Source organism: Lutra lutra, chromosome 6 (assembly GCF_902655055.1).
Source record: "Lutra lutra chromosome 6, mLutLut1.2, whole genome shotgun sequence".
NCBI classification, from domain to species: domain Eukaryota; kingdom Metazoa; phylum Chordata; class Mammalia; order Carnivora; family Mustelidae; genus Lutra; species Lutra lutra.
This window is the reverse complement of record NC_062283.1, coordinates 45,185,365-45,213,287: the sequence shown is the minus strand read 5'-3', so window position 1 is coordinate 45,213,287 and position 27,923 is coordinate 45,185,365. Positions and strand designations below refer to the sequence as shown.

General features: G+C 35.6%; 1 protein-coding gene across 1 annotated transcript in view; it reads right to left on the bottom strand.

Moving 5' to 3' along the window:
- The window catches only part of EYS (eyes shut homolog), a 1,828,849-nt gene that overhangs the window by 824,286 nt on the left and 976,640 nt on the right, over positions 1 to 27,923 (bottom strand). The window contains 1 exon segment of the mRNA XM_047734324.1: positions 26,944 to 27,068. Coding sequence (XP_047590280.1) covers positions 26,944 to 27,068 — 125 coding nt within the window.

The following is a 27,923-nucleotide window of genomic DNA, read 5'->3' as shown; positions in this document are numbered from 1 at the left end:
AGTGAAGCAAAAGCAATAAAAGAAACAGCAAGGAAAGATATATTTGATTATGTCACATATTAAGGACAAAGAGATTTGTCCTTTTCTCCACACAAGGGTAAGCAGCAAGCCTTGGAAAGAATTCACAGATTGGTGAAAATGCACACAAAACTAGAATAGATATCAGAACAACAATGTAGAGTTTATGGTGAAAACTTAGCTGTTCTACATCTCACAGATATTTGCGTGGTCAACATTTTCCTACTAGAAGCCATTATTAACTACTTTGAGAAATCACCACCACGGGGTTAAGGATCCTCAAATGCCCCATGATCAACAAGTTTTTTTCATGTCAGCATAGCTACACAAGAATCACAGATTTCCTTAATGTGCATTAGATCAGAACATGTAAAATAATGATTCAAATGCTTAATGATGTAAAGCTAAGAAACTCCATAAGAATGATTTAGAATACTTGATATGCATTGACTAAACTATCTATTTTTAGACAACTTTACATTGGAACTGCTAACATTTGTCTCTATGATTCTGATATGTTCTCTAATATTGTCAATTTATCCTAGAGAAACTTCCACATTTTCCTTAGTTAAATCCCAAACTGCATGGTAAAGCTTATTACATGTTCACTAAACCTATTTCTTCTTCCTCTTCCTCTTCTTCCTCTTGGACTACATGTCTTAGCCACTCTATGTGTGACTATGTGATTTACTTCTAACAAATGAGATGTGAATGGTCACAAAGTGTGCCACTTTCAGATTAATCGACAGGAGTCAAGGGGAGGAGCAAGATGGCAGAGAAGGAGGAGACCTAAATATCATCGGGTCCTAGGAGTTCGGCTAGATAGTTATCAAACCATTCTGAACAACTACAAACTCAACAGGAGATCGAAGAGAAGAAGAGCAGCAATTCTAGGAACAGAAAAGAGATCACTTTCTGGAAGGTAGGACCTGCAGAGAAGTGAATCCAAGGTGATATATGGTAAGAGAGACTCTGGGGGGCGGGGGGCATGGCCAGCTCCCAGCAAGCTTGATGGAATGGTATGGAATAAAATGGAATGGTAGAGCAGTGGAGCACAAAACTGGAACTTTTAGCAGTCTGCTCCACTGAGGGATGTTGCTCCAAAGGCTAATCAGGGTGTGGAGCCCTTGCTGAGACAGTGTGGTCTCAGGAATCATGGGCCTACAAAAAGACTGGGGGTGTCTGAGTGTGGTAGAGCTCCCAAGTATAGGAGGCAGGAAGCCGGCTGCAGAGGTGGAGCTGAGGAGTGGGCTCTCAGCTCAGGTTACCTTAAACTATGAGGTAAGGCACAGTTGGGACACTCCTCTTTGATCAGGGACTCCACAAGTGGCAGATCAGGAGACCCCCTCGTTCCTCCACTGGGAGGAGTGGCATGGGAGTGCACTGCAGGAATCTGCTGGGTTTGGAAACCAAACGGGGCTGTGTGCCAGAGACAGAAATGTTCAATCACGGGCGAGGTGAGCATGGAGTTCAGCCAGAGACCAGGTAGATAGGAGGGATTGATTGCTTTTCTCTGAGGGCACATTGAGGAGTGGGGCCCTGAGCTCTCTACTCCTCTGGGGCAGGAGATTGGGAGGCCACCATCTTCATTCTCCTCCTCTAGAGCTGTACAGAAAGTGTTCAGGGAACAAAAGCTACTGAGAGCAAAACCAAGATTACTTAACCTGGTCCCTGGCAAGGGCAGTGCAATTCTGGCACAGGAAAAAAATATTTGAGAATCATGCAAAAGGCCCTACCAAAGAAGATCAACAAGAACATCCAGCCAAGACCAAGTTCAACAATTAATGAGAACTGCAAAACTTCAGAGCTACAGGAATACAGCACATAGAATTTATGGCTTCCCGCACCCTAATTCTTTAGTTTTTCAAAGTTAAATTTTTTAAATTTTTTTTATTCTATTTTTAAAAAAATCTTCCTCTCTTATTCTGTTTTTTTTAACTATTTTATCTTATCAATACCTTTTTAAAAATCTTTTTAAATTTTCATTGTTATCGTTATATTCTTTTTTTTAAAATTGTATTTATTTATTTGACAGAGAGAGATCACAAGTAGGCCGAGAGGCAGGCAGAGAGAGAGGAAGGCAGAGAGAGAGGAAAGGAAGCAGGCTCCCTGCTGATCAGAGAGCCCAATGCAGGGCTCGATCCCAGGACCCCGGGATCATGACCTGAGCCGAAGGCAGAGGCTTAACCCACTGAGCCACCCAGGTGCCGCCCCTGTTATAGTTATATTCCATTCCTTCATTGTATTTAACCTTATGTTTTGTGTACATATAGGTTTTCCTTTAATTAAAATTTTGGGGTACAGTTACTTCAAATAGATCAAAATATACCCTAAATCTAGCACATGGCTTTGTTCATCTTCAGCCTGATCACATTCTTTCCTCTTTTTATTTTCCAAACAACTTCTTATCAGTTCCTTTTTAAGAATCTTTTTAAATTTTCATCTTTACAGTCATATTCCATCCCTTCATAATGCTTACCCATTATATATATATATATATATATATATATATATATATATACATATATGAAGTTTTTCTTTCTTTAAAATTTTGGGAAGCAGTTTCTTCCAATAGACCAAATCAAGTGTGTCGCTCTGTTCTATTCCCCATATGCATATATATATTTTTTTTTCTTTTTTTTTTTTTCCTTTTCTTCTCCCTCTCAATTCAGGTCTCTTCTGATTTGGTTAGTGTATATTTTCGTGGGGTCATTGCTACTCTTTTAGTATTTTGTTCTCTTATTCATCTATTTTTATCTGGATAAAATGACAGGTGGAAAAACTAACCTCAAAAAATAAAGAACAAGAGGCAGTACTGATGGCTAGGGATCTAATCAATACGGGCATTAGTAAGATTTCAGAACTAGAGTTCAGAATGACAATTATCAAGGTGCTCGCTGAGCATGAAGAAAGCATGGAAGACACTGGAGAATCCTTTTCTGGACAAATAAAGAACTAAAATCTAACCTAGTTGAAATAAAAAAAGTTGTTAATGAGGTGCAATAAAAAATGGAGGCTCTTACTGCTAGGATAAATGAGGCAAAAGAGAGAATTAGTGATACAGAAGACCAAATGATGGAGAATAAAGAAGCTAAGAAAAAGAGAGATATACAACTACTGAATCACGAAGGGTGAATTCGAGAGATAAGTGACACCATAAGACAAAACAATACTAGAATAATTGGTATTCCAGAAGAAAAAGAAAGAGAGAGGGGGCAAAGGTATATTGCAGCAAATTATAGCAGAGAATTTCCCTAATTTGGTGAAGGGGAAAAGCATCAAAATCCAGGAGACACAGAGAATCTCCCTCAAAATCAATAAAAATAGGTACATCTAATAGTAAAACTTACAAGTCTTAGTTACAAAGAGAAAATCCTTAAAGCAGCTCAGGACAAGAGGTCTGTAACATACAACAGTAGAATCATTAAATTGGCAGAAGACCTATCCACAGAGACTTGGCAGGCCAGAAAGGACTTGCATGATATATTCAGAGCACTAAATGAGAAAAATGAGAAAAATATGCAGCCAAGAATACTTTATCCAACTCTAGGCTATGACTGAAAATAGAAGAGTTAAAATGCTTCCAGGACAAACAAAAATTAAAGAATTTGCAAACACCAAATCAGCTGTACAGGAAATATTGACAGGGGTCTTCTAAGCAAAGAGAGAACATAAAAGTAACAGGTCAGAAAGGAACAGAGACAATATACAGTAACAGTCACCTTACAGGCAATATAATGGCACTAAATTCATATCTCTCAATAGTTACTCATTTTAGACCCAAAGACACCTCCAGATATAAAGTGAGGGGGTGGAAAACAATTTACCATGCTAATGGACATCCAAAGAAAGCTGAGGTGGCAATTCTTATATCAGATAAATTAGATTTTAAGACAAAGAGTATAATATGAGATGATGAAGGACACTATATCATACTTAAAGGGTCTATCCAACAAGAAGAGCTAACAATTTTAAATATCTCTGCCCCTAACATGGGAGCAGCCAATTATATAAACCAATTAATAACAAAATCAAAGAAACACATCTACAATAATACAATAATAGTAGGGGACTTTAACACCCCCTTCACTGAAATGGACAGATCATCTAAGCAAAAGATTAACAAGGTAATGAAGGCTTTAAATGACACACTGGACCAGATGGACATCCCAGATATATTCAGGACATTCCATCCCAAAGCAACAGAATACACATTCTTCTCAAGTGCACATGGAACATTCCCCAGAATAGATTACATCTTGGGCCTCAAATCAGGTCTTAGCCAGTATCAAAAGATCGGGATTATTCCCTGCATATTTTCAGACCACAATGCTTTGAAACTCAAACTCAATCACAAGAAGAAAGCTGGAAAGAACTCAAATACATGGAGGCTAAAGAGCATCTTACTAAAGAATGAATGGGTCAACCAGGAAATTAAAGAAGAACTGAAAAAATTCATGGAAACTAATGCAAACTAAAACACAACTCTTCAAAATCCTTGGGACACAAAAGACGGTCCTGAGAATAAAGTATATAGTGACATAAGCCTTTCTCAAGAAACAAGAAAGATCTCAAGTATACAACCTAACCCTACACCTAAAGGAGCTGAAGAAAGAACATCAAATAAAGCCTAAACCCAGCAGGAGAAGAGAAATTATAAAGATCAGAGCAGAAATAAATGAAATAGAAACCAAAAAAACAAATAGAACAAATCAACAAAACTAGGAGCTGGTTCTTTGAAAGAATTAATAAGATTGATGAACCCCTGGCCAGAATTATCAAACAGAAAAGAGAAAAGACCCAAATTAATAAATCATGAATGAAAGAGCAGAGATCACAGCCAACACCGAAGAAATACAATTATAAGAACATATTATGAGCAACTATATGCCAGCAAATTTGACAATCTGGAAGAAATGGATGCATTCCTAGAGATCTATAAACTACCAAAACTGAGCCAGAAAGAAATAGAAAACCTGAACAGAGCCATAACCAGCAAGGAGATTGAAGCATTCATCAACAGTTTCCCAACAAATAAGAGCCCAGGGCCAGACAGCTTCCCAGGGGAATTCTACCACACATTTAAAGAAGAATTAATACCTATTCTCCTGAAACTGCACCCCCCCAAAAAAAAATAGAAATGGAAGGAAAACTTCCAAACACATTTTATGAGGCCAGCATGACCTTGATCTCAAAACCAAACAAAGACCCCATAAACAGGGAGACTTATAGACCAACATCCTTGATGAACATGGATGCAAAAATTCTCACCAAAATACTAGCCAATAGGATCCAACAGTACATTAAAAGGATTATTTAACATGACCAAGTGGGATTTATTTCTGGGCAGCAAGGTTGGTTCAACATCATCAAATCAATCAATGTGATACAATACATTAATAAAAGAAAGAACAAGAACCATATGATACTCTCAGTAGGTGCTGAAAAAGCATTTGACAAAGTACAGCATCCTTTTTTTGGTCAAAACTCTTCACAGTGTAGGCATAGAGGGTACATACCTCAATATCATCAAAGCCATCTATGACAAACCCACAGCAAATATCATTCTCAATGGGGAAAAACTGAGAGCTTTTCCCCTAAGGTCAGGAACACAGCAGGGTTGTCCACTATTACCACTGCTATTCAACACAGTACTAGAAGTCAAGGGCACCTGGGGGGCTCAGTGGTCAGGTCATGATCTCAGGGTCCTGAGATTGAGCCCTGCATCAGGCTCTCTGCTCAGCAGGGAGCCTGTACTCCCACCCCCTGCCTGCCTCTCTGCCTAATTGTGATCTCTGTTAAATACATAAATAAAATATTAAAAACAAAACAAACAAAAAAAAACATAGTACTAAGAGTACCAGCATCAGCAACCAAACAACAAAAAGAAATAAAAGGCATCTGAATCAGCAAAGAAGTTAAACTCTTACTCTTTGCAGATGATATCATACTCCATGTGGAAAACCCAAAAGACTCCACTCCAAAACTGCTAGAATTCATACAGGGATTCAGTAAAGTGTCAGAATATAAAATCAATGCACAGAAATTGGTTGCATATTTATACACCAACAGCAAGACAGAAGAAAGAGAAATTAAGGAGTCAATCCCATTAACAATTGCACCCAAACCATAAGATACCCAGGAATAAAACTAATGAAAGAGACAATGAGTTGTTACTCAGAAAACTATAAAGTACTCATAAAAGAATTTGAGGAAGACACCAAAGAAATGGAAAAATGTTTCATGCTCATGGATTGGAAGAACAAATATTGTAAAAATGTCTATGTTACCTAAAGCAATCTACACATTGAATGCAATCCTTATCAAAATGACATCAATTTTTTCAAAGAAATGGAACAAATAATCCTAAAATTTATATGGAACCAGAAAAGACCCTGAATAGCCTTAAGAATGTTGAGAAAGAAAGCCAAAGTTGGTGGCATCACAATTCCGGACTTCAAGCTCTACTACAAAGCTGTCATCATCAAGATAGCATGGTACTGGCACAAAAACAGACACATAGATCAATGGAACAGAATAGAGAGCCCAGAAATAGACCCTCAACTCTATGGTCAACTCATCTTCGACAAAGCAGGAAAGAATGTCCAATGGAAAAAAGACAGCCTCTTCAATAAATGGTGTTGGGAAAATTGGACAGCCACATGCAGAAAAATGAAACTGGACCATTTCCTTCCACCATACACAAAAATAGACTCAAAGTGGATGAAAGACCTCAATGTGAGAAAGGAATCCATCAAAATCCTTGAGGAGAACACAGGCAGCAACCTCTTCAAACTCAGCTGCAGCAACTTCTTTCAAGAAACACCGCCAGAGGCAAGGGAAGCAAGGACAAAAATGAACTATTGGGACTTCATCAAGATCAAAAGCTTTTGCATGTAAAGGAAACAGTCAACAAAACCAAAAGACAGCTGACAGAATAGGAGAAGATATTTGCAAATGACATATCAGATAAAGTCTTATATCCAAAAGTCTATAAAGACCTTACCAATTCAACACCCAAAGAACAAATAATCCAATCAAGGAATGGGTAGAAGACATGAACAGACATTTCTGCAAAGAAGACATCCAATGGCCAGCAGACACATGAAAAAGTACTCAACATCACTTGGCATTAGGGAAATACAAATCAAAATCAGAGTGAGATACCACCTCACACCAGCCAGAAGGGCTAAAATTAACAAGTCAGAAACAACGGGTGTTGGTGAGGATGCAGAGAAAGGGGAACACTCCTACATTGTTGGTGGGAATACAAGCTGGTGCAGCCACTCTGGAAAACAGCATGGAGGTTGCTCAAAAAGTCAAAATAGAGCTACCCTATGACCTCGAGCCTATATATAGGCTCTCCTATATAGGTTACCCATGAGCCTAGACACACACACACATGATGGAATACTATGCAACCATCAAAAAAGAAACTCTTGCCTTTTGCAGTGATGTGTATGGAACTAGAGGGTATTATGCTGAGTGAAATAAGTCAATCAGAGAAAGAAATTATAGTATGATCTCTCTGATATGAGGAATTTGAGAGATAGGGCAGGTGTTGTGGGGGCTTGGGAGGGAAAATAATGAAACAAGATGGGACTGGGGTGGGAGACAAACCATAAGAGACTCTCAGGAAAGAAACTGAGGGTTGCTGGGGCATGGGGAGGTAGCAATAAGGTGGCTGGGTTATGGACATTGGCGAGGGTAAGTGCTATGGTGAGTGCTGTAAATTATGTAAGACTGATGATTCATAGATCTGTACCCCTGAAGCATATAATACATTATACATTATATGTTTAAAAAAATCCACAAATGTCTGCTATGTATGAACCTCCAGCTTCTTCTATGTGGTGACTTTTGAAAATACATGATAATGATAGAGGAACCATAAAAAGGAAATAGCCCAGATCCAGAGATCTCTCTCAAGGAGAATATCTGAAATCAGAAACATTCACTTGGACTTCATATGAATGGAAAACAAATTTTATCTAGAATAATGTTAGAGGTTATTGTTTACTAACCAGCATTTCCCTAATAAGTATATCAACTTTTCCTTCTCTTGGTAATTCTGATAATATTTTTTGTTTGTTATAAGAAAATTAAACCAAGCAAAATACCTCATAAATAGTTGAATATTTCTTTTTCCAATACTACTTGATAACAGTGAAGGATATAAACATTCCAAATATTTAGCTTTATTTCAATAAACCTGAATTTTGTATATCTCTTTCCTAACTTCACAGTTACCCTAATTGACTTATTTTGCCAATACATCTCTCATTCACTCAGCATTCACCTGTCAATATGTATTGAATACCTACTATGATAGCATTATGACTTGCCCACTGATGTTTACTGAAATGTAATATGTACTAAGATGAAGATAGTCACTTTTACAAAACTTCCATGACTTTAAAAACATATTTTTTTCTGAATCTATATTTGAGGAAAAAATGCAAATAAGATCTTTTGAATCAGATCTTTAAGAGAATAGGCCATCCATTTTCCATGGACACTGTAGGCTCCCATGTCTTTACTTGAAAAATATTTATTGATCAGTTACTAGTTATCTGTGATGCAATTGCTGGGAACAAAATAATCAACAAAATAAGCAAAGTTCTCCTATTATATAGCTTGTATTTTAAGTAAAAGAATCAGCATTAGCTAATTAATACCAATTAGTAATAAGTGGCTTAAAAACAAAACTTTGTGAGATAAATAATAAGGTAAAATAGGGGAGACTCTTTTAGAGGGTGTGGCCAGGGACGTCTTCTCTGATTAGGGGTGTGAATTAATGTGAATATCTGAGGAAAGAGCATGCAATGCACAAAGAACAGTGGCACAAGGCACTGAGACAAGAACATGCCTCATATGTTTGAAAAACAGCAAGGTGGGCAGTGTGAATAAAGAAATTAATAGAAGGCCATCAGTGAATAGAAGTGAGGTCACAGGCATAGGCAGGAATGAGATCATGTAAGTTAATTTGTTTGTTGTTGGATTTGGAATTAATTCTTTGAGTGATGGGAAGCCACTGAATATTTGATATTTAGAGTACAAAATGATATGGTTTGACTTATATTATGAAAGGATTAAGTTAATGTTATATAAATAGTAGACTCTTTTTTTTTTTTAAAGATTTTATTTATTTATTTATTTGACAGAGAGAGAGAGAGAGAGAGAGTGAGCACAAGCAGGCAGAGAGGCAGGCAGAGGCAGAGAGAGAAGCAGGCTCCCCACTGAGCAAGGAGCCTGATGCGGGGCTTGATCCCAGGACTCGGAGATCATGACCTGAGCCGAAGGCAGCGGCTTAACCCACTGAGCCACCCAGGCGCCCCTAAATAGTAGACTCTTAAGAGAGTTTGGAGAAGAGGAAAGAATGGAAGCTGCGGTATCAGTTGGAAACCAGCAGCGGTCTAGGCAAGAAATAATATATATTGGCCTAGAGTACAAATGGCAGATATTGTAAATACAGGTTATTTTCAGGATATGTTTGGAAAGCAGAGCCTATGATATATGCTGATAGACTAAATGTTTGGAGTGGGGAAAAATGTAATCAATGATTGCGAAGTTTTTGTTTCTATCAGTGGGGTTAATAGTGGTGCCACTTATTAATTTGAAGAACACTGGTGAAGACCAGTTAGGAATCAGAGGCAGATCAAGATTTTTTTTTAACGTACTTTAACCTTGATCCAGACATGGATATAGAGTAGGAAATTGCAGATATGAGTATCTCCTGAAGCAGAATTACTCTGAAATCATTTCAATTAAGTAGGAAATTATGATTCAAAGGAAACTAGTATTATCTCATAACCATTCTCTGTAATTCTCCAGTTGTAATGCCAAAAATTGGCAAAGGCTAGACTCATATGTAGGCACTGAGGCTCCAAAGTCCATATTCAATAATCACTATGTTATGTTTTTTGCCTTTACTTACATCTTCAACATTTGCTATGAACAGTTCTACTGTATAGTTGATTGTTTTAGATAATAAAATTAAAACATTCTTCTACTTCACTAGCCTAGTGAACATTACTATCAATTAAATTTAATGATTGTTAACAATGTGTTAGGATCTAGGCAAAACAATGTTTATTCTTGAAAGGAACTTAGAACCCAATGGATTATTATTTATCTTTCTATAGACAGTAACATTTGAAGACATAATGTACTTCATCCTTATATTCTATTTGAAGTGATCAGTATGTAATGTAGCATAGAAAAAAAAATCTCAGTGGTAATAATCAGTTTCATCATATCAATCTAATTCTGTGGTTTGATCTACTTTCCTTAGAACTGGAAGGCCAAATTTACTCTTTAAAGTTTACTAAAATAATTGACAGCTTGAATTTTTCCCACTATCAAAATACACATTATTAATATATTTCATTGTTTATATAGCAAACTGTCTACATAATTTGTGGAGACCAGTGCAAATGAAAATATAGAATCTTTTATTGAAAAATGGTTAATTATTAAGTCAACAGCAGTAGGACATTAGAGTATGTACGTGTGTATATGGGTGGGTATCTTCTAATGGCAGGGTCTTGTGCAACTCCCAAGTCACATACCCATGATATTGGCTGGCTTATAAATACTAATTTTATGAGACTATATAATAGTGGATTTATCTACTTGTAGCTAGAGGCTCTTTGAGAATTTGCTCAGGATTGTATTTACCTTCTTAAATTGAAATAACTTTTTGATAATTGGAAGAAACAGTTCAGATGACTGTTAGGCCATATTCATGACATGGTGTTCCTTATAGAATTATAAAGGAAACATATATACATTCTTATATACATTTCTTATGTGGTATAGGTTTACCTCATCAACTACAGTTCTAAGAAGCAATAAACTCTTCCTAGTTTCATATAAAGTGACACTTTCGATTTATGCTAATTAGAACTGTCATATTTCATTTGGAAAGTTTCAGTAAACTGAAGTTCTTTTCAAATAATTTCTCCTTTCTGGCAAACTTTTGGATTAATTACATCATTTTCAATTCTATAAAATTTTTATTATATAAGTAAGTTTTTATTATATATATAATTTATATCATATATACATATTATGTATAATTATAATAATTATATAAATACATATTTTATTATATAAATTTATATAAAATATAAATTCTACTACGTAAAATTCTCAGGTCTTATGTTACAAATCAATGTCCAGGCTACAAAACCAGTAACCAATAGTTAGTATGTTTCTCTCATAACTTGTTGATTAGATAAAGGGAAACAAAAAGTTCCAAGTTGTTGATTCAGTGTTGCTCTCCTGTAAAGGATACTTGGCAAATTTCTGTACATGTTTATCTAACTGGATTGAGAGATGAAAGGTAAAGAAGGTGTCAACCTGAATGTGAGAATAGTATTCAAAGATAGAATCATTCACCCACAAAATAATAAAATAATCTATATTAATGATCAGAGATAAAATGTTAAAAATACTTTGACATAAAATATGTAATATTGAGATACTTTTATGCTATTGAATTGGACTAGATAAATATTTTATTTCTCGTTTTTCTAGAATTTCCTATATAATATTAATTTGTAGTGTCCATACCAATAATTAGAATTGTTTATTGTATGACTGTATACCAACTTGACTTATAAGTCTTTACCAGCATAGTAAAAGTGTCTTTGACCACTCTTCCCTGAACATCCAGGGCTAATATGATGCTGGGACATAGTTACATGGTTGGTGGTCAGTAAACACTTGTTGGAAAAAAATAAAAAATAACATGCCTTTGAAAATGCATTTTATCTAGATACTTCCCCATTTTCCTTTTCCTATGAACTTGAAACTCCATCGAAGACTTTATGCTAAGTAAAATAAACCACAAAGATACAAATATTGTATGATGCCACTTACATGACGTACCTGGAGTAGTCAAATTCAGAACAGAAAGTGATGTGGAAGGTGGTTGTCAGAGGCTGGGAGAAGGGGAGAATGTGAAGCTGTGGTTTAATAGGTATAGAGTTTTAGTTTTGCAAGATGAAAAGAGTTCTGGAGACTGGTTGCACAACAATGTGAATGTACTTAACATGACTGTACACTTAAAATGATAAAGATGGCAAATTGCATGTTATGTATATTTTTACTGCAATTAAAAATTTTAAAAAATTAAAACAAGGGGGCGCCTGGGTGGCTCAGTTGGTTAAGCAGCTGCCTTCGGCTCAGGTCATGATCCCAGCGTCTTGGGATCGAGTCCCACATCGGGCTCCTTGCTCATCAGGGAGCCTGCTTCTCCCTCTGCCTCTGCCTGCCATTCTGTCTGCCTGTGCTTGCTCTCTCTCCCTCTCTCTCTCTCTGACAAATAAATAAATAAAATCTTTAAAAAAAAAATTAAAACAAAACAACAACAACAAGTCCATCCTTCTTGTAAAACTCTCATCAGATAAGAAATCAGGATTTTGGAATAGTAGTCTGGTGAAATATCCTTTGGATTTCCAAATCCTGAAGACTAGTGTTGGTTTATGTGATCAAAACTTTACAGACTCATGTGAACTTTGTGATATAAGAAGGATGTAACCTAAACATTCAACTTCCAAAAATAAAACCTTCTCATGTAGTATTCTAAATGTGATAGGGTCCCTCCAATGATGATCATCTAAACTGTTCTGTGGAGGATGGGTCAGTAGTTAGACATGAAGAAATAAGTCTGATCTATGCATGTCCTCTGTACAGAGCTCATCGTATGCACATAGGTAGTCCCAAAGATGACATGAATCATCCCTCTGCCTAGGCTAAGTGTGGCACTAATCCTAAATGGATACTTGCATTTATTCTCTATCTCAAACATTATGAAAAATGTGGCAAGCTCTCAAGAAACAAACAGTGCTAGAGTTCTTTTCTTCCTGCATGATGACTTGACAAAACAACAGTAATTCCCATTCCATCATTGTGCACTTCGTTCTCTTCTTCCTTCATTTGGGTGAAAGATGTGGCTGGATAGGCTACCTATTCCTTGAACTTGATGCATCGTGTTTTTCTATTTCTTTCTCTCTCTGTGTGTCTCATCATCATTATCACCTCTCTCTATCAAGTTTAAGCTAATACATCCAGAATGACTTTTGAGTACCCTTCCTGGAACTCTGGAATATGGTCCTTTTTATATTAAATTCTAGTTTATCCAGAATATCATTCTGTGAAAATTTTAAATGTTCATTTCTATAGGAAGATTATAATGAGGATTTCTGTCTGGGAATAATTACAGTGTGCAGCTGAACACTGTTCAAAATCTTTTTGAATGTGTTGGCCAGTTCAAATCATTTCCTTTTTTTTTCTCTCAAAGAAGGTTCATGATTAAAAACAGAATCCTAAACAATGAACAAAAGCTATGGGTCCATAGTTCCATGAGGCCACATAAAGTCTGAAGAACACTAATTTGTGGAATTTTCATTTAAGTAGAAACACAGTAGCCCCATTTAAGTTTTATGATGTAAGATAAGAAGCACTTCGGCAATGCCTGATAATGAGGCCTCTATTTTCTTGGAGTGAGGTCTCTTCTTGCCTGGAAGATAACTCTATTTCCTCTCATTGAATTTGGCTACCATATCTTCAAGATATTTGCATCAGTGGAATTTTCTCTGAAAATACAGGTTCACTGCTTTTCTATACAAGTCAATTTTTAGGGACAATTTCTATGGGAACTAACGAATGAAGAGATATAAAGATCCTGTGGACTCTACTGAATCAGACATGTTTCCTGATCTGGTAATCAGAATATTTAAGAAAGACAAGGAGAAAGCACAGCTCAGGGGAAAAGCCAAGATTAATACTAGAAACAAATGTTCAGGAGGATAATGGGGCAAGAGATTGAGGGACACTATTTTAGAGGCAAGCCCTCAAAAATATATTTACTAACTACATAATATGTGCCAGGGTTATCTTTTATTTATTATTATTTTTTTTTTAAATTTTATTTATCTATTTGAAAGAGAGAGAGAGCATGAGCAGGGAGAGGGAAGGGCAGAGGGGGGAGAGAGAAGCAGACTCCCTGCTGAGCTGGGAGCCCAACGCAGGCTCCATCCCAGGACCCTGAGATCATGAACTCAGCCAAAGGCAGACACTTTACCACCCAGGCGTCCCTAGAGTTATCTTTTAAAATAAAAGTCTTACTAGAATATGCTTAGCTTAAAAAATTGACAGTGGGTTACTACTTTCCTAGGAAAAAGTAAAAATGATTTAGCCCAGCACACACACCCACTGGCCATTTCTAAAAAACATATTTTTATTTTGTGTCACTTTTTTTCACATATACTATAATTACTAGTTCACATATATTGTTTTCCTTCCTGAATCCCACTACTGCCACATATTCCCATCCTGAACCAGGGAAAATAGATACCCAAATTTTTTGACTCAACTCAACATTCTCTTGGAAATTCTATGTTCCTTTAAATACATCATCTATGCTTTCATGAAATATTGTGTAGACCCTAACTGTGGCTATTATCTGTTATATTGTTGTTTGACATATTCTTCACTCCCAGTAGACTATAACTTTTTAAGAGCAAAAAACAGTCCTTAAGTGTCTAGCTTAACATTAGAGATCACAGGCTAGTAAAGGAAACTCTTGGAGAGCTTGTATCAATCTATGTAAGTCTATTTCATGTTGGGTTAAAAGATGAGAGTAGTAGTTCTCATAAGTTAGAGACCCCAAAACCTTTGATTTAGTCAAATTGATTAGAAGTGTTGAATTGGAGTCCTGGGACAAGATGTTCACATTACTGTTTCCACCGAAGTTCACAGGTGACAAAAAAAGCCTGTGGCCTTCAATGGGTTTGTAATTTGTAATTTGAGAATCTGTAAACTTTAATTATTAAATTAAAGGTACAATTTGATAAGTAAGCTATATATTTGAATATGAATTTTATGTAAAAATTACTCAGACCAATATACATAAATCATGTTTCTAATATATTTGTAATAAAGATATTTAAACTTTTTTCCCCCTTTTTCTATACTGGTAAATGTACCTGTACATAAAAAAACATAAATTACATTTGGGGGGTATAGATGGATTGGATTAAAATTCTCTTTGTAATAAATTTGCTCTGAATACTTTTATAATGTTTTCACATTTAAAAAAATGAGAAAACTAGAAGTCCAATTCAATTTTTAGGAATAAAATAATTTTTATAGCAATAAACATATTTTGATAGAAGGCATATATGGATAGAGTACCTCCAAATTCTAAGTGGATGGAATTTTATCAACTTTCTACAATGAGTAAATTCAATTACATGTCATTATTTTGATTCTAATCAAAGAGGTACTAGTGAGTTTTTAACAATACATATAGATACTGAGTTTTGAATGCAGAGATAGTTTGAATTTTTTTTAAATAGATTTTATTTATTTATTTGACAGACAGAGATCACAAGTAGGCAGAGAGTCAGGCAGAGAGAGGAGGAAGCAGGTTCCCTTCTGAGCAGAGAGCCCGATGCGGGGCTCGATCCCAAGACCCTGAGATCATGACCAGAGCCGAAGGCTGAGGCTTAACCCTCCTAGCCACCCAGGTTCCCTGATAGTTTGAATTTTTAATTATAGGCTTGACTGTGGCACAGTTCATGTTGGAAATGCCACTAATTTAAATTAAAATAATGTGTGTTTGATTGCATTTAGTTGAGTTCAACACAACAACATTGAGAATCTATTCGTATCAGAATCATTTAATAACTATCATATTCATTACAAGTGAAAATTGTGACTGATACAACTGTATCTCTGAGATTCTAACTGCCAATAACATCCTCGTTGTTTCTAAATTCTCTGACTCTGAGACCACTGTCTATGAATCACCATTCCCAGAATCTGATCCCTGACTCAGAGTCCGGTAGGTACAAGTACTAGGAAAAGGGCCATCAAGACATCTTAGAAGTCAAATGCGCTGGGCTAATTTACGATTTCAGGAAGAACTGATGAAACTAATAGATGACTATAGGCTTGCCAAGGTAAACATCCAGGATTCCCTAGTTGTCATTTGAGAGCTGGCAACCAGAAAGTTAAAACTTTATTTCTGACCCTAAATACATGTACTGTTTAGGGCATCTTTCCCCAGTCACAGAATGTTCCACTTACTGTTCATGAGGAAAGACATTTATTTCATGATTCATTTCCTAATGCCTGCAATGGAAATGATGTTTTCATCTTCTGAATCCATATAATTCTTATTTGTTTACACCTATGCCACTAATCTCTTTCTAATCTGTGCTATAGTTGTTTCTATTCATGTTTTATCTCCTCTTGTTCAACTCCTTAAATCACATTTCAAACAGTTCTATTAATCTAAGTCCAATAATATACATATACTAAGTGCTAAAAGAATATGTGTAATAACATAGTCTTTTAAAATACTTCACCTTCATATCCTTCCACTTGCACTCCTTGTAAATAACTTGCAACCTTCCATTCCTATTGTCTGTGTGGCAACTTCAATCTACACCAAATCATACTTGTCACACTTGTTGTTCAGGCTTGCTCTCCTGTTGGAACTCTTTTCTGAACCAATTTAATGAAGTGGGACTCTCTACCTTTGACATCTATAGCATCTTGTACATGTCTTTATCAAAACACATTTGTTAATAAATATCATTTGTCCATCTCTCTTTGGGCTGCTATTATATGCCAACCGGATAGCCACAGTTGTGTGTGACACATGATTCATCACAATATTGGTGATTTTATACTTTTCTTCATGCATATCCTTTAAAACACAAAGGTGCAATTTTCATTTTAAAGCATTAAACAGGATGGTTTCTGGACACTACTAAAGCCATCTATTTACTATAACACACTGGCACAATACATGTTCTCTCTCCCTTCAGACTAAAGTGGGTTAGGCTTATAGTTAGCATGGTTTGTAGTTGGTTTTCACATTCTGAGACTATGCATACAGTCCTCCCCTTACTTGGGAAATGCAGTGCAAATGATATGAAAACAGTTACATAAGGTAAGACCAAAAAACAAAAGCAAAAACAAGCCCTATGGTACAAGGATACCAACAACATCTAAAATAAATCAAATGCAGCAAGCAAAATATGCTGTGCTGAGCATTTGTGTCCCTGAGCTGCGTGGAGAGGGAAAGCAACAGGTCTTATTCTTCCCTATAGATTGACTCTTTTCTTAGTTTCATTTATTTTTAATTAAAGGCGAAAAAAAAGCTAAACCAGGTGCATTGATTATGAATTAAAGAAGACTTCTAGGCCACATGGGAAGCTGTAAAATCCTACTGTTTTCAGTAGCAATAGCAGAAAAAAGCAGGGAAACAGAGAGATTGGTGTTTATCACAAAAAAAAAATGCAGTAAATATATGTTATCATATTTCCTCCTGCTGCTTAGCCTGCATTTAATTATTTATAGATTAAACTGGAAGATGTAAAATGCACAGCCCCATTTGTTATAATGTAAAAACCATGTGAAATAAGAAATTTTGGTGTAAAAGTATAAAAGAATTTTTGAAGAAATTATAGGAGTTAAATCCTTTTTAGTATGACTGTGATTGCCAAGAGAAATTTGAGCAATAGCTCCTGGTAAGAACAGCTAGAACTAGAGTGGAATGCAGTATAGAACCTTTTCTGATCTACTAGCTATACATAAATGCTTTAACCTCTTTATTTCCATATCTGTAAAATAGGGATAACAATGATTCTTATATCACTACATTTTTTAAACATTAAATGAGGTAATGCATTCAAAATACTTAGTCTGGCAAATAGTTACTGCTCCACCAATGATAACTAACTTTGATGGTATCTTATGGCTCTTTATATTTTACATCATTTACATCATATATTTATATTTTACATCATTTTATTAGTATCGAAAAGATTTATATCTTTAATGGTGGATGGCACTGCATCTAATCTGTACTGAAAATTTATTTAATGTTAAACACCAAAATATTTATAGTCTTACCCATGTTCTTGTTCATTTGGTAAATATTTATTTAGAATGAATCTATGCAGTATCCATGTGGAGAAAAGAGGCAATAAGATGTGCATAGTTACTGTTCTAATGGAGCTTTTTATTGGAGAGGAGAGAACAGAACAGGGTGGAGACAAGAGGAGGGACAGGAAAAGGAGGGGTGGAGGGGAGAGTCTGTTCACATATTAAATATAGAGACACAAAACAGTTGAATTACAGTTTTGGCAATTGCTATGAAAACAAATTATACCTAGTTGCTTATGAAAATTGGAAATGGTACAGCATTTTAGAAGACAGTGGCAGTTTCTGATATAAGTAGCCATACTTTTTCATACAACTCAGCAATTGCCCATTCCCCAGTGTTTACTGAAATGAATCAAAAACTTATGAATGCACTAAAACCTGCACACAGATGTATATGTCAGCTTTATTTGTAATTGCCAAAACATGGAAGCAACCAAGATGTACTTTTGCAGGAGCATAGATAAATTTTGGTACATCCAGTTAATGGAATATTATTCAGAACTAAAAAGAAATGAGCTATTAAGGTATTAAAAGGCATGGAAGAAATGTAAATGCATGTTATGAAATGAAAAAAACTAATCTAAAATGGCCATTTTATTATTCTAACTATATGACATCCTGGAAAAAGAGAAGCCAAGGAGACAATAAAAAAGATCATTGATCACTGAGAATTAGAGGGGTGAGAGGGATGAGTAAGTAAATCGCAGGATTTTCGGGGCAGTGAAAACACTTCGTATGGTACTATAATGGTGGATACATATCATTATTCATTTATCAAAACCCATAGAATGTACAACACCAAGAATTAACCCTAATGTAAACTACAGACTTTGGATAATAATGTTGTTCTTCAATTATAACAATTCTGGTGGGGGGATGTTGGTAGTGGGGGAAGCTATGGAATGGATTCAGCCTACACTTTTATTTTGAAAAGTAGTTCAATAATATCTTCTACCCACACCCCCACCAATATAGCATGGAGGTATTTATCTCAATAATAAGCAAATAAAAGGTATGGTGTAGAGGAAAGAATACCAGTCTGTAAGTATGGACATTAAAAAATCTGTTCCCAGGGCACCTGGGTGGCACAGTGTCTGATTCTTGGTTTTGGCTCAGGTTGTGATCACAGGGTAGTGTGATTGAGCCCCACCTCAGGCTCCACACTCAGCACAAAGTCTGTTTGAGATTTTCTCTCCTTCTCCCTCTGCTCCTCCCGCTTGTATGCTCTCTCAACCTCTCCTTCTCTAAAATAAATAAATAAATCTTAAAAAAAAAAAAAATTCTGTTGCCAACTCTCCAATGGACTAACAATGTTATCTTTGGTGATTTTGCAGCCTCATGCTATAGATTTGGAAACTGAGGCTCAAAGAAATTTCCATCTAACTGGGGTCTAAAATATCAAGCCTATTCTCTTCTGTAGCAGAAATATATTCTAAGTTTCTATGAAAATATAAACATTACTCTGCTAGCCATGTTTAAACAAAACACACATAAAGATAAGGGGTGGACAACCATTACCCATACTTTCTAAATAGCTCAAGAGGATAATCATAATTCTACTGTATTTCATTTATCAATATTAATGGCTATTCTGAGAGATTTAGATTGTGCATAATGGCTGTGCTACATGTCTATTATATAAATTGTAGGACAAGTTGCTATTTTCAATATAATATTTCTGAAGATATTTAAACTGCATTTCTCATAACAAACTATATTTATTTAATACAGAGGGTATCCTCTTTGTATTTTTTTTAAGATTTTATTTATTTATTTGACAGAGGGAGAGAGATCACAAGTAGGCAGAGAGGCAGGCAGAGAGAGAAAAAGGGAAGCAGGCTCCATGCTGAGCAGAGAGCCTGATGTGGGGTTCGATCCCAGGACCCTGAGAGCATGACCTGAGCTGAAGGCAGAGGCTTTAACCCACTGAGCCACCCAGGCGCCCCTTTGCATTGTTAAAATACATGTTTTTATTCAGATTTGCACCTTCCCTCCTCCAAAGCCATTATACACCTTGGGTTATAAAATACTAAGTTACTGGGGCGCCTGGGTGGCTCAGTGGGTTAAGCCGCTGCCTTCGGCTCAGGTCATGATCTCAGGGTCCTGGGATCGAGTCCCGCATCAGGCGCTCTGCTCAGCAGGGAGCCTGCTTCCCTCTCTCTCTCTCTCTGCCTGCCTCTCCGTCTACTTGTGATCTCTCTCTGTCAAATAAATAAATAAAATCTTAAAAAAAAAATAAAAAAAATACTAAGTTACTGTATTGCTTAAAATGCTTAGGGCACACATCTCTGTTTACAGTGAAACTAGTCCCGATAAGCAGATTTTTAAAAACTGGTTATTATATGTTTAGCATTCTCATTAGCAATACTGAGCAATCCCTCAGTGTAGGCTTCCAATATGAGGTACAGATGAAGACTTAACATTTTTGGTTAAGACTTAACCTTTCTAATCTTGAGAGGATGTCATAATCTTTGTCCTTGAGAAAGCTCTTCTAATGACTCCTTTACTCAGGGTTTGTCAGTTGTCTTATTATTTTTAACCTTAGTACTATATAAACTGTACCTTAGTTAATGTCTTCATTTCTTTCAGCATACAGTTTCCTGCATTTTGAACCCACTGATGACTGCTGTATTATCCCCTACATATCGGTCTCCACTCAGATGAAAACTTTCTTTTGGTAAGAAATTCAAACTAATGAATTTTTATTTGAGGATCTCGTATAGTGCTCTGCACACGATATATGCTCATAATATGTTAAGGCAAAGCATCAAATTTCCTTTAAAGGAGCACTGTTTTTGTTTGTTTGTGCATTCAAGTGTCTACAAATGGACCTGTCCTCTTTTCCATAATTAGAATGTAAGAATAGTGTGTGTTCGTGTATATATGCCTTTCAAGTATTTTGCTATGGTGAGTGTCCAAAGGATGTTTTGGGTTTTTATTTTTTTAGATGTGTTTTGACTAATCAAATATATCAATAATTTGAGCTCAAATATGAATAAATGTCAAAGCAATAAAACACCTCTTTTAAAAAAAGGAACTATGAATTTAAGCACTGCACTTTTGCTTACTTCCTATATGGAAACACATACATTTTAATTATTTAATAGGATGAATCTTGGGATCTTGAACACAGTAAATACTTGTAAATATTCATTAACAGTATCAGTGACTTTATATCATTAAAAATAAACACCAGAACCAGGGATAAACATCAAATCAAACAATATGTCTTGCTATACTGTGTATTGTTTTTTAGGTCTGTTTTGAAGATGACATTTAAAAATCAGATATTGCAAATAGTCGGTACTGCTATAGAGCTCGAGCATTTTCTTCTCATTTAAAAAATAGATTTTTTCCTTCCCCCCCATTTTGTTGCATACAAATATAGTTTCTAGACAACATAAAAATCCATTTTAATTTAAAGAATGCTTTTAACACTTTTATTGACTATCATTTGCAAAATGCAATAGTATGACCATTGACAGTCACCAGTTAATGTATGGATCAATATTGTTTGGTAGAAATTCATTTATTGAGGAAGAAATGAACAATGCTGATCAAACTAAAAAGTGAGGAAGATCATTTGTCTTGAATTTTCTTAACAAATCTAGGACATCCAATAAATTATGTTCTGTCACTTAAATTCTTTTACAGAGCAGTTGAATTTTAGAATAATGTAAGTCCTTTAATGTTTCGATTCATTTTTACAATTGGATCTGCGAAAAAGAACAATCTACACTAATGATCAGTTTGTCGGAGATTATCACAGCTCTAAACATTATAAAAACCTGAGAGTTCAAGTCTTTAATGTTATCTACCAAAAATTAATTTTCTGAAATAAAGAAAAAAATAGATTACCATCCCCCTGTCAAGTAGTGCTATTCACTTCACACATTACTCTTCATTATCAAACAAATAATAATTGTAGTAATATAATTTTCTCTAATCTCGCAAACATACAGCTGAGTTAACATTTTTATATGACTACATAATTAGTGAGGGTTTTTAAAATAGCTTAAATAGAAGGAACATAGAATGTGGCATCTTTCTGAAGATCTGTTTGAAGAAGGACATCAGAGAGAAGTTTAGGTTAAAATAAACAGACTTAATGTAAAGAGAATTCCTACAAGTTATTTCAATAAAAGGCTTCAATAAAAGGCTTATAAATTTTGCTGTATCATTATAGTCAGAAATCCAATGCTCAGATATTCCCAGTAATTTGATATATTGTAATGTATTTTAACAGAGATCACATGTGATGCTGTATCAAGTGGAATACATATTTGTGCAAGATAATTTATTTTCTCTATGCTGGTGGCGAATCTGATTGCCAGCTGAATTGGCATCTTTTAAGCATTCCATGAAAATCTCTAGCAACTCTGGAAAATAAAACAATCATTTGTTACCTGGGAAATGTAATTAGAATAAGGAAATCAGTTTTCTTAAAAGACACATTGAATTTCATGAATGAAGGAAAATTCATTTATTTTCCTTATTAAATATATTCATAAGTCCTTTCATTCTTAAAAACAATCATAAGATTTTGAATTTTGGTCCAGCTTGTGAGAAGCTTGTAAATCATCCCTCCCTTCTTCAAAAACACAAAAAGTTATATAAAGTAACAATCAAGAACTCTTCTTAGATCTGTCAGAGAACTGAGGTCACAGAGCAAACTGCTCTCTGCCAGATGGGTGGGACAGTTGGGCAGATACAGAGAATCACAGCTCAGCAGAGCAGAAACTCAGGAGCAGAAACCACAGCTAGAGCCAATACCAGTATGTAATTGTCAGAATGCTGGAGGTCCAGTGTGGACAATCTTGAGAGCTAAGAACTCCAGAGGTATCCAGTCATAGGGGATCCTCCATACTTTCATTAGTTTTACCTCCAGGAATTCTACCAGGTTCTCTAAATAAAGATGGGAGAAAAGTCCCTCTATACTTCCAGTAAAGGGAGAGAAGAGCTGCTTTGAAATACTCCCAGAACATTATGTTGTTCTTAACAAGTCCTGACCTGAAGAAGAATGATCTTACCAGAGCCTAATCGATCTGGGAGAAAGGAAATACTCAATTTTAGCTCCATGCAGCTTTCTTGTCACATCTAAGGGCAAGGTAGACTGAGCAGAACATGTGAAGGTCACAGCCCAGAGGTAAGACACAGAGTCACTGAAAGACTGAGACCTAGTCATGGAACTGTTGAAAGCTTCCCCTCCCTCCACATCTTAACAATATCAATAGGACTCCTTTATAATAACAAAGGGTTATAACTGAAAGAGACAGACACCTCAGGTCTACCGAGGAAGTCCTAAGAAAACCCAATGGTTACAGGGGAGACCAAAACAAGGATATCAGGAGAAAATATAGCCTGTGACATCTGTAGCAACAGCAAATAGTAAACATGGCTTGATTCCTAGCCAGATAAAAACAGTCTTATACCAAAGATCTAGTTACATTAGTTACTTATATCCAACACATCGTGTCTGCCTATAACTATAAAATTATAAGGCATACCACAAGATGAAAAGTACAATTTGAAGAGAAAGCACCAAAACCAGACTCAGATATGCAAGATATTTTGCAATTATCAGACTAGAAATTTAAAACAACTATGATTAATATGTTAAGATACTGATAAAACAACCCAGCAATGATGACAAAAATAAAAACATTATATTCTATGCTCTTAAGGATACTAAAATTATACCTACTTTAGCTCACTGCCTATCAGAGTGGGCATTTTATTCTAAATATTTATTCTAAATATTTTATTTAGTCTCTTTCCATCTATTCTGCTGGTAGAATGCCATGACCTACATCCTGTGAATTGTCCATATTTCCTAGGATCACTGTTTTCATGTTCACTAAACATGCACACATAATACTTAATCCTAAAACAAAGCAATTTACTTATCTTTTAATCCATCTAACTGCTTTGTTTCTTGAGGTTCTCTCAAATTTTATATCTTTCTGTGAATGACATTACTTTTTCAAAAAATATAAGAAACCAATGAAGTTTGACATTTCACCATAATTGATTCTTTTTTTTTTTTTTAATTCCATTTACTCTCAGGATTATTTGGAAAAGGGAGAAAGGAAATCTGAAAGGTGATTTTTCCAGTGATCTTAGGCAATTGCCATACCTGTTTTCAGAATAGTTTTTTCATTCTACTCTTTTATTTCAATATTTATGATTCTAACTTGGTACTAATATTTCTCTCATTCCAACAAAGACTTTAAAGATTTTCTTTGATTCTCCTATAGTTCTTCAAAATATTTTGATCTTTGTTCCAATTAATAATTTATGTACTATTTACAAGGGTATACCTTTAAGTATATCTAATTTTAAATGTCTGTGATATGCATAGCATTTAAACATTAAGTTCTTTTTCAATAAATCAAATTTTTTTCTATATTTTCTAAGCATTTTAGAACATAACTAATACACTAAGTAGAATCTCTTTATAGCTTTTTATACAGACAGTATCTCTTATTTTTATTTATTTATTTATTTATTTGACAGAGAGAGAGAGAGAGAGATCACAAGTAGGCAGAGAGGAGGAAGCAGGTTCCCTGCTGAGCAGAGAGCCCAATGCGGGCCTCGATCCCAGGACCCTGAGATCATGACCTGAGCCGAAGGCAGAGGCTTTAACCCACTGAGCCACCCAGGCACCCATATACAGACAGTATCTCTTATGATTGTAAGTTTTTTAAGTTCTATTTTACCTTGCAGATATTTGAGTGAGTAACTAAAAATATCAATTTCAAATTAATTTACTAAATGCCATACTAAAATATAGATTATTATATCTATAATACTTCCTTCCATTTAGTAGGCTTGGGGTTTTATAAAACTACATATTTTTTTTATAAAGATATTTTTTATTTATTTATTTGTCAGAGAGAGAGCGCGAGCATAGGCAGACAGGATGGCAGGCAGAGGCAAAGGGAAAAGCAGGCTCCCCGCCGAGCAAGGAGCCCGATGTGGGACTTGATCCCAGGACGCTGGGATCATGACCTGAGCCGAAGTCAGCTGCTTAACCAACTGAGCCGCCCAGGTGTCCCTAAAACTACATATTTTTTAAGATTTTTGTATTTTCAATATATGCTAATGTACTTATCCTTCAGATTTGATGTTTTTTATTAAAAGAGATAGCACAAGTTTTTTTTAAAGATTTTATTTATTTATTTTGAGAGAGAGAGTGCAAGTGGGGTGAGGGGTAGAGGCAGAGGGAGAGAGAGAATCTCAGGCAGACTCCTCATGGAGAGCAAAGCCTAATGTGGGCCTCAGTTCCAGGACCCTGAGATCATGACCTGAGCGGAAGTCAAGAGTTGGATGGTTAACTGACTGAGCCAACCAGGTGCCCCGAGATAGCATAAGTTTTAGTTGATTCATATTCCAGTGTGAAAGCATATATCCTGGGGATTAACTACTAAAAGGAATTTCTTTTTAAGATTTTACTTATTTATTTGCCAGAGGGAGTGTGAACAAGCAGGAGGAGCAGGAGGCTGAGGGAGAAGCAGGCTCTCAGCTGAGCAGAGAGCCTCATGAGGGACTCGATCCCAGAACCCTGGGATCATGACCTGTGCCAAAGGCAGACACTTAACTGACTGAGCCACCCAGGTGTCCCTGAAAGGAATTTTAAGGATACTTGGCAATAAATTCTTTGTGTTCAATAAAAAAAATTATAAAATGAGCATTTATTTTTTAATTATTTAGGTTTCCATCTATCAGTCTGTACTGGCAGGAGAATTCAAATAAAGGATTTATTTCAATCTTTTCCTTTCTACTGATTCTTTAAGGAAGCCATTATTGGTATAATCTGAGGCATCATAAAATCAGTTTCTTGCAAGTCCCTCCCATATCCAGGTGTCAGGGTGCTAAAATTCTTCCTCAAAGATTATCTTTCTGTGATCACTAGGAAAAAACTTTCCCAGGGCAAAGCCAGGAGGAGAGGACTGGAAGAAAAAGGAAGGTGACAGTTCTATTTAGTTTATTTCTCAGATAAGCTCTCTCAGACAAATGAACCTTGGGAATACCCTTTGAAAGGGAAAAGTATCTGACTTAAGCCCAGATTTTCTCATATTATTTTGTTCCGATGACAGTTATTGACCATTTTTCTATATAATTCCTTAACTACTTATGGAGACTCCTGCTTCTGACCATTCCTTTCTCATCTTCCAGCTCTGAGCATCTGATTCTATTCATACTTATGCATTTTTTTAGCCAATAGGCAGGTCTCGCCTTCCCTTTAAGTCTGATTCCTTAATCTTGCACTGGGTCACCTGACTGTCCTCTCTAACTACTTAGCCTTTATATCATTTTAGACTGTTCTGTCCTTTAATGATATGTATAAATATACATTTAAAATTCGTGACATCACAGTCTTGCCAACTGCTTGCTGTTCCCTTACTATATTCTTGTACTGTGGTCAGTTTTAATAAAGATTGTGGTCAGAAGCTATCTTTTAATAGAGACACTTCTACCAAGGTAAGTCCATTCTAGTGTTAATGGAGTTCAGATCAGTCCAGACTTGCAAAGAAAGCAGATTCATCCTCCTTGGACATACAATACTCTGAGCCCAACTCTGGAAGCAGTGCTATGTCCTTGGGCAAAACAGAAGTTCTGCCAAGACTCTGACAATATTAAGTAATTCCTCTACTGGCATCCTCCTTCCAAATGCATTAAAACATTAAAGGACAATACATTAAGTGACTTGCACCTTAGTGAGAATCAATTTATCAGAATGCTTTTCTCCTGAAAGGAAAGGCTGAGGGTACATGTGATAAATGGACAAGAAGGGAAAGGGAAATGCCGAGAAGGAGTATGCACAGTCAGAGAAAGAGAAAAACGCTAATACTGACTTCTCCAACCTAATTTCCACCAGATAATTTTCTATTACTTACTGAATTTTAAAGACAAGGAAAAAAGTATCACAACAAAACCATCAATAATCTTTACCACAAATCCAGATATGTGTAAACATGTTGAGCCAAGGCCAGGTTCATTTTCTGTGCATATTCCATGAACACATAAGTTGGAAATGCACTCTTCAAGTCCATACTCATAGTGATGTCCTGACTGTCCTGTAACACAAAGCATATACTCAATTTTTAATAATAATCATAATAGCTTTTATATAGTTTATATATACTCTACCTATTCTTATAATTGGACTTGGTATTCTATATAAATTATCACAGTTTATCTTCATAATCATTCTATCAGGTAACTATTATTACAATCTCTATTCAGTAGATGAGAAAATTAAACTTAGAGAAGATAAATAACTTCCCCTAAAATTACATAGTTATGTAAAATGGAAGCAAGTGTCTATAAAATAAAGTTTCAGCTTCTATCTATTGAGTTATTTTACATTACATATCCAAATATCTTTGTTTATTTTACCTTGGAATAAATATATAGAAGGCAATGGTATAAACACACTCTATACTTCCATTAATTTATTAATTTTTAAAGACTTTGTTTGACAGAGAGAGAGAGAGCAAGCACAAACAAGGGAGCAGCAAAGGGAGAGGGAGAAGTAGGCTCTCTGCTGAGCAGGGAGCCTGACATGGGACCCGATCCCAGGACCCTGGGATCATGACCTGAACCATAGGCAGAAGCTTAGTGGACTGAGTCACCCAGGCGCCCGCTTACTTCCATTTAGTATGAATCTTAAATCCAGAGGAAAGCAACTGCTCTACTTTTCCAGATATAAAATGCTTTCTTATAATACTTGTAACATTTTATAGTTAGTATTTCTTAAGCTGTGATTCCACAGAATATAAATAATATGTCTATGTTCAGCTGACTATAAGCTATAAGAATTCTCTTTAAACATAATGATCTAATTTTCTATACTAACACACTGTGTGTTTGTCTTTTTTTTTTTTTTTGTTTTTGCCATTATTTTATCACCAACCTAGCAACCAACATGG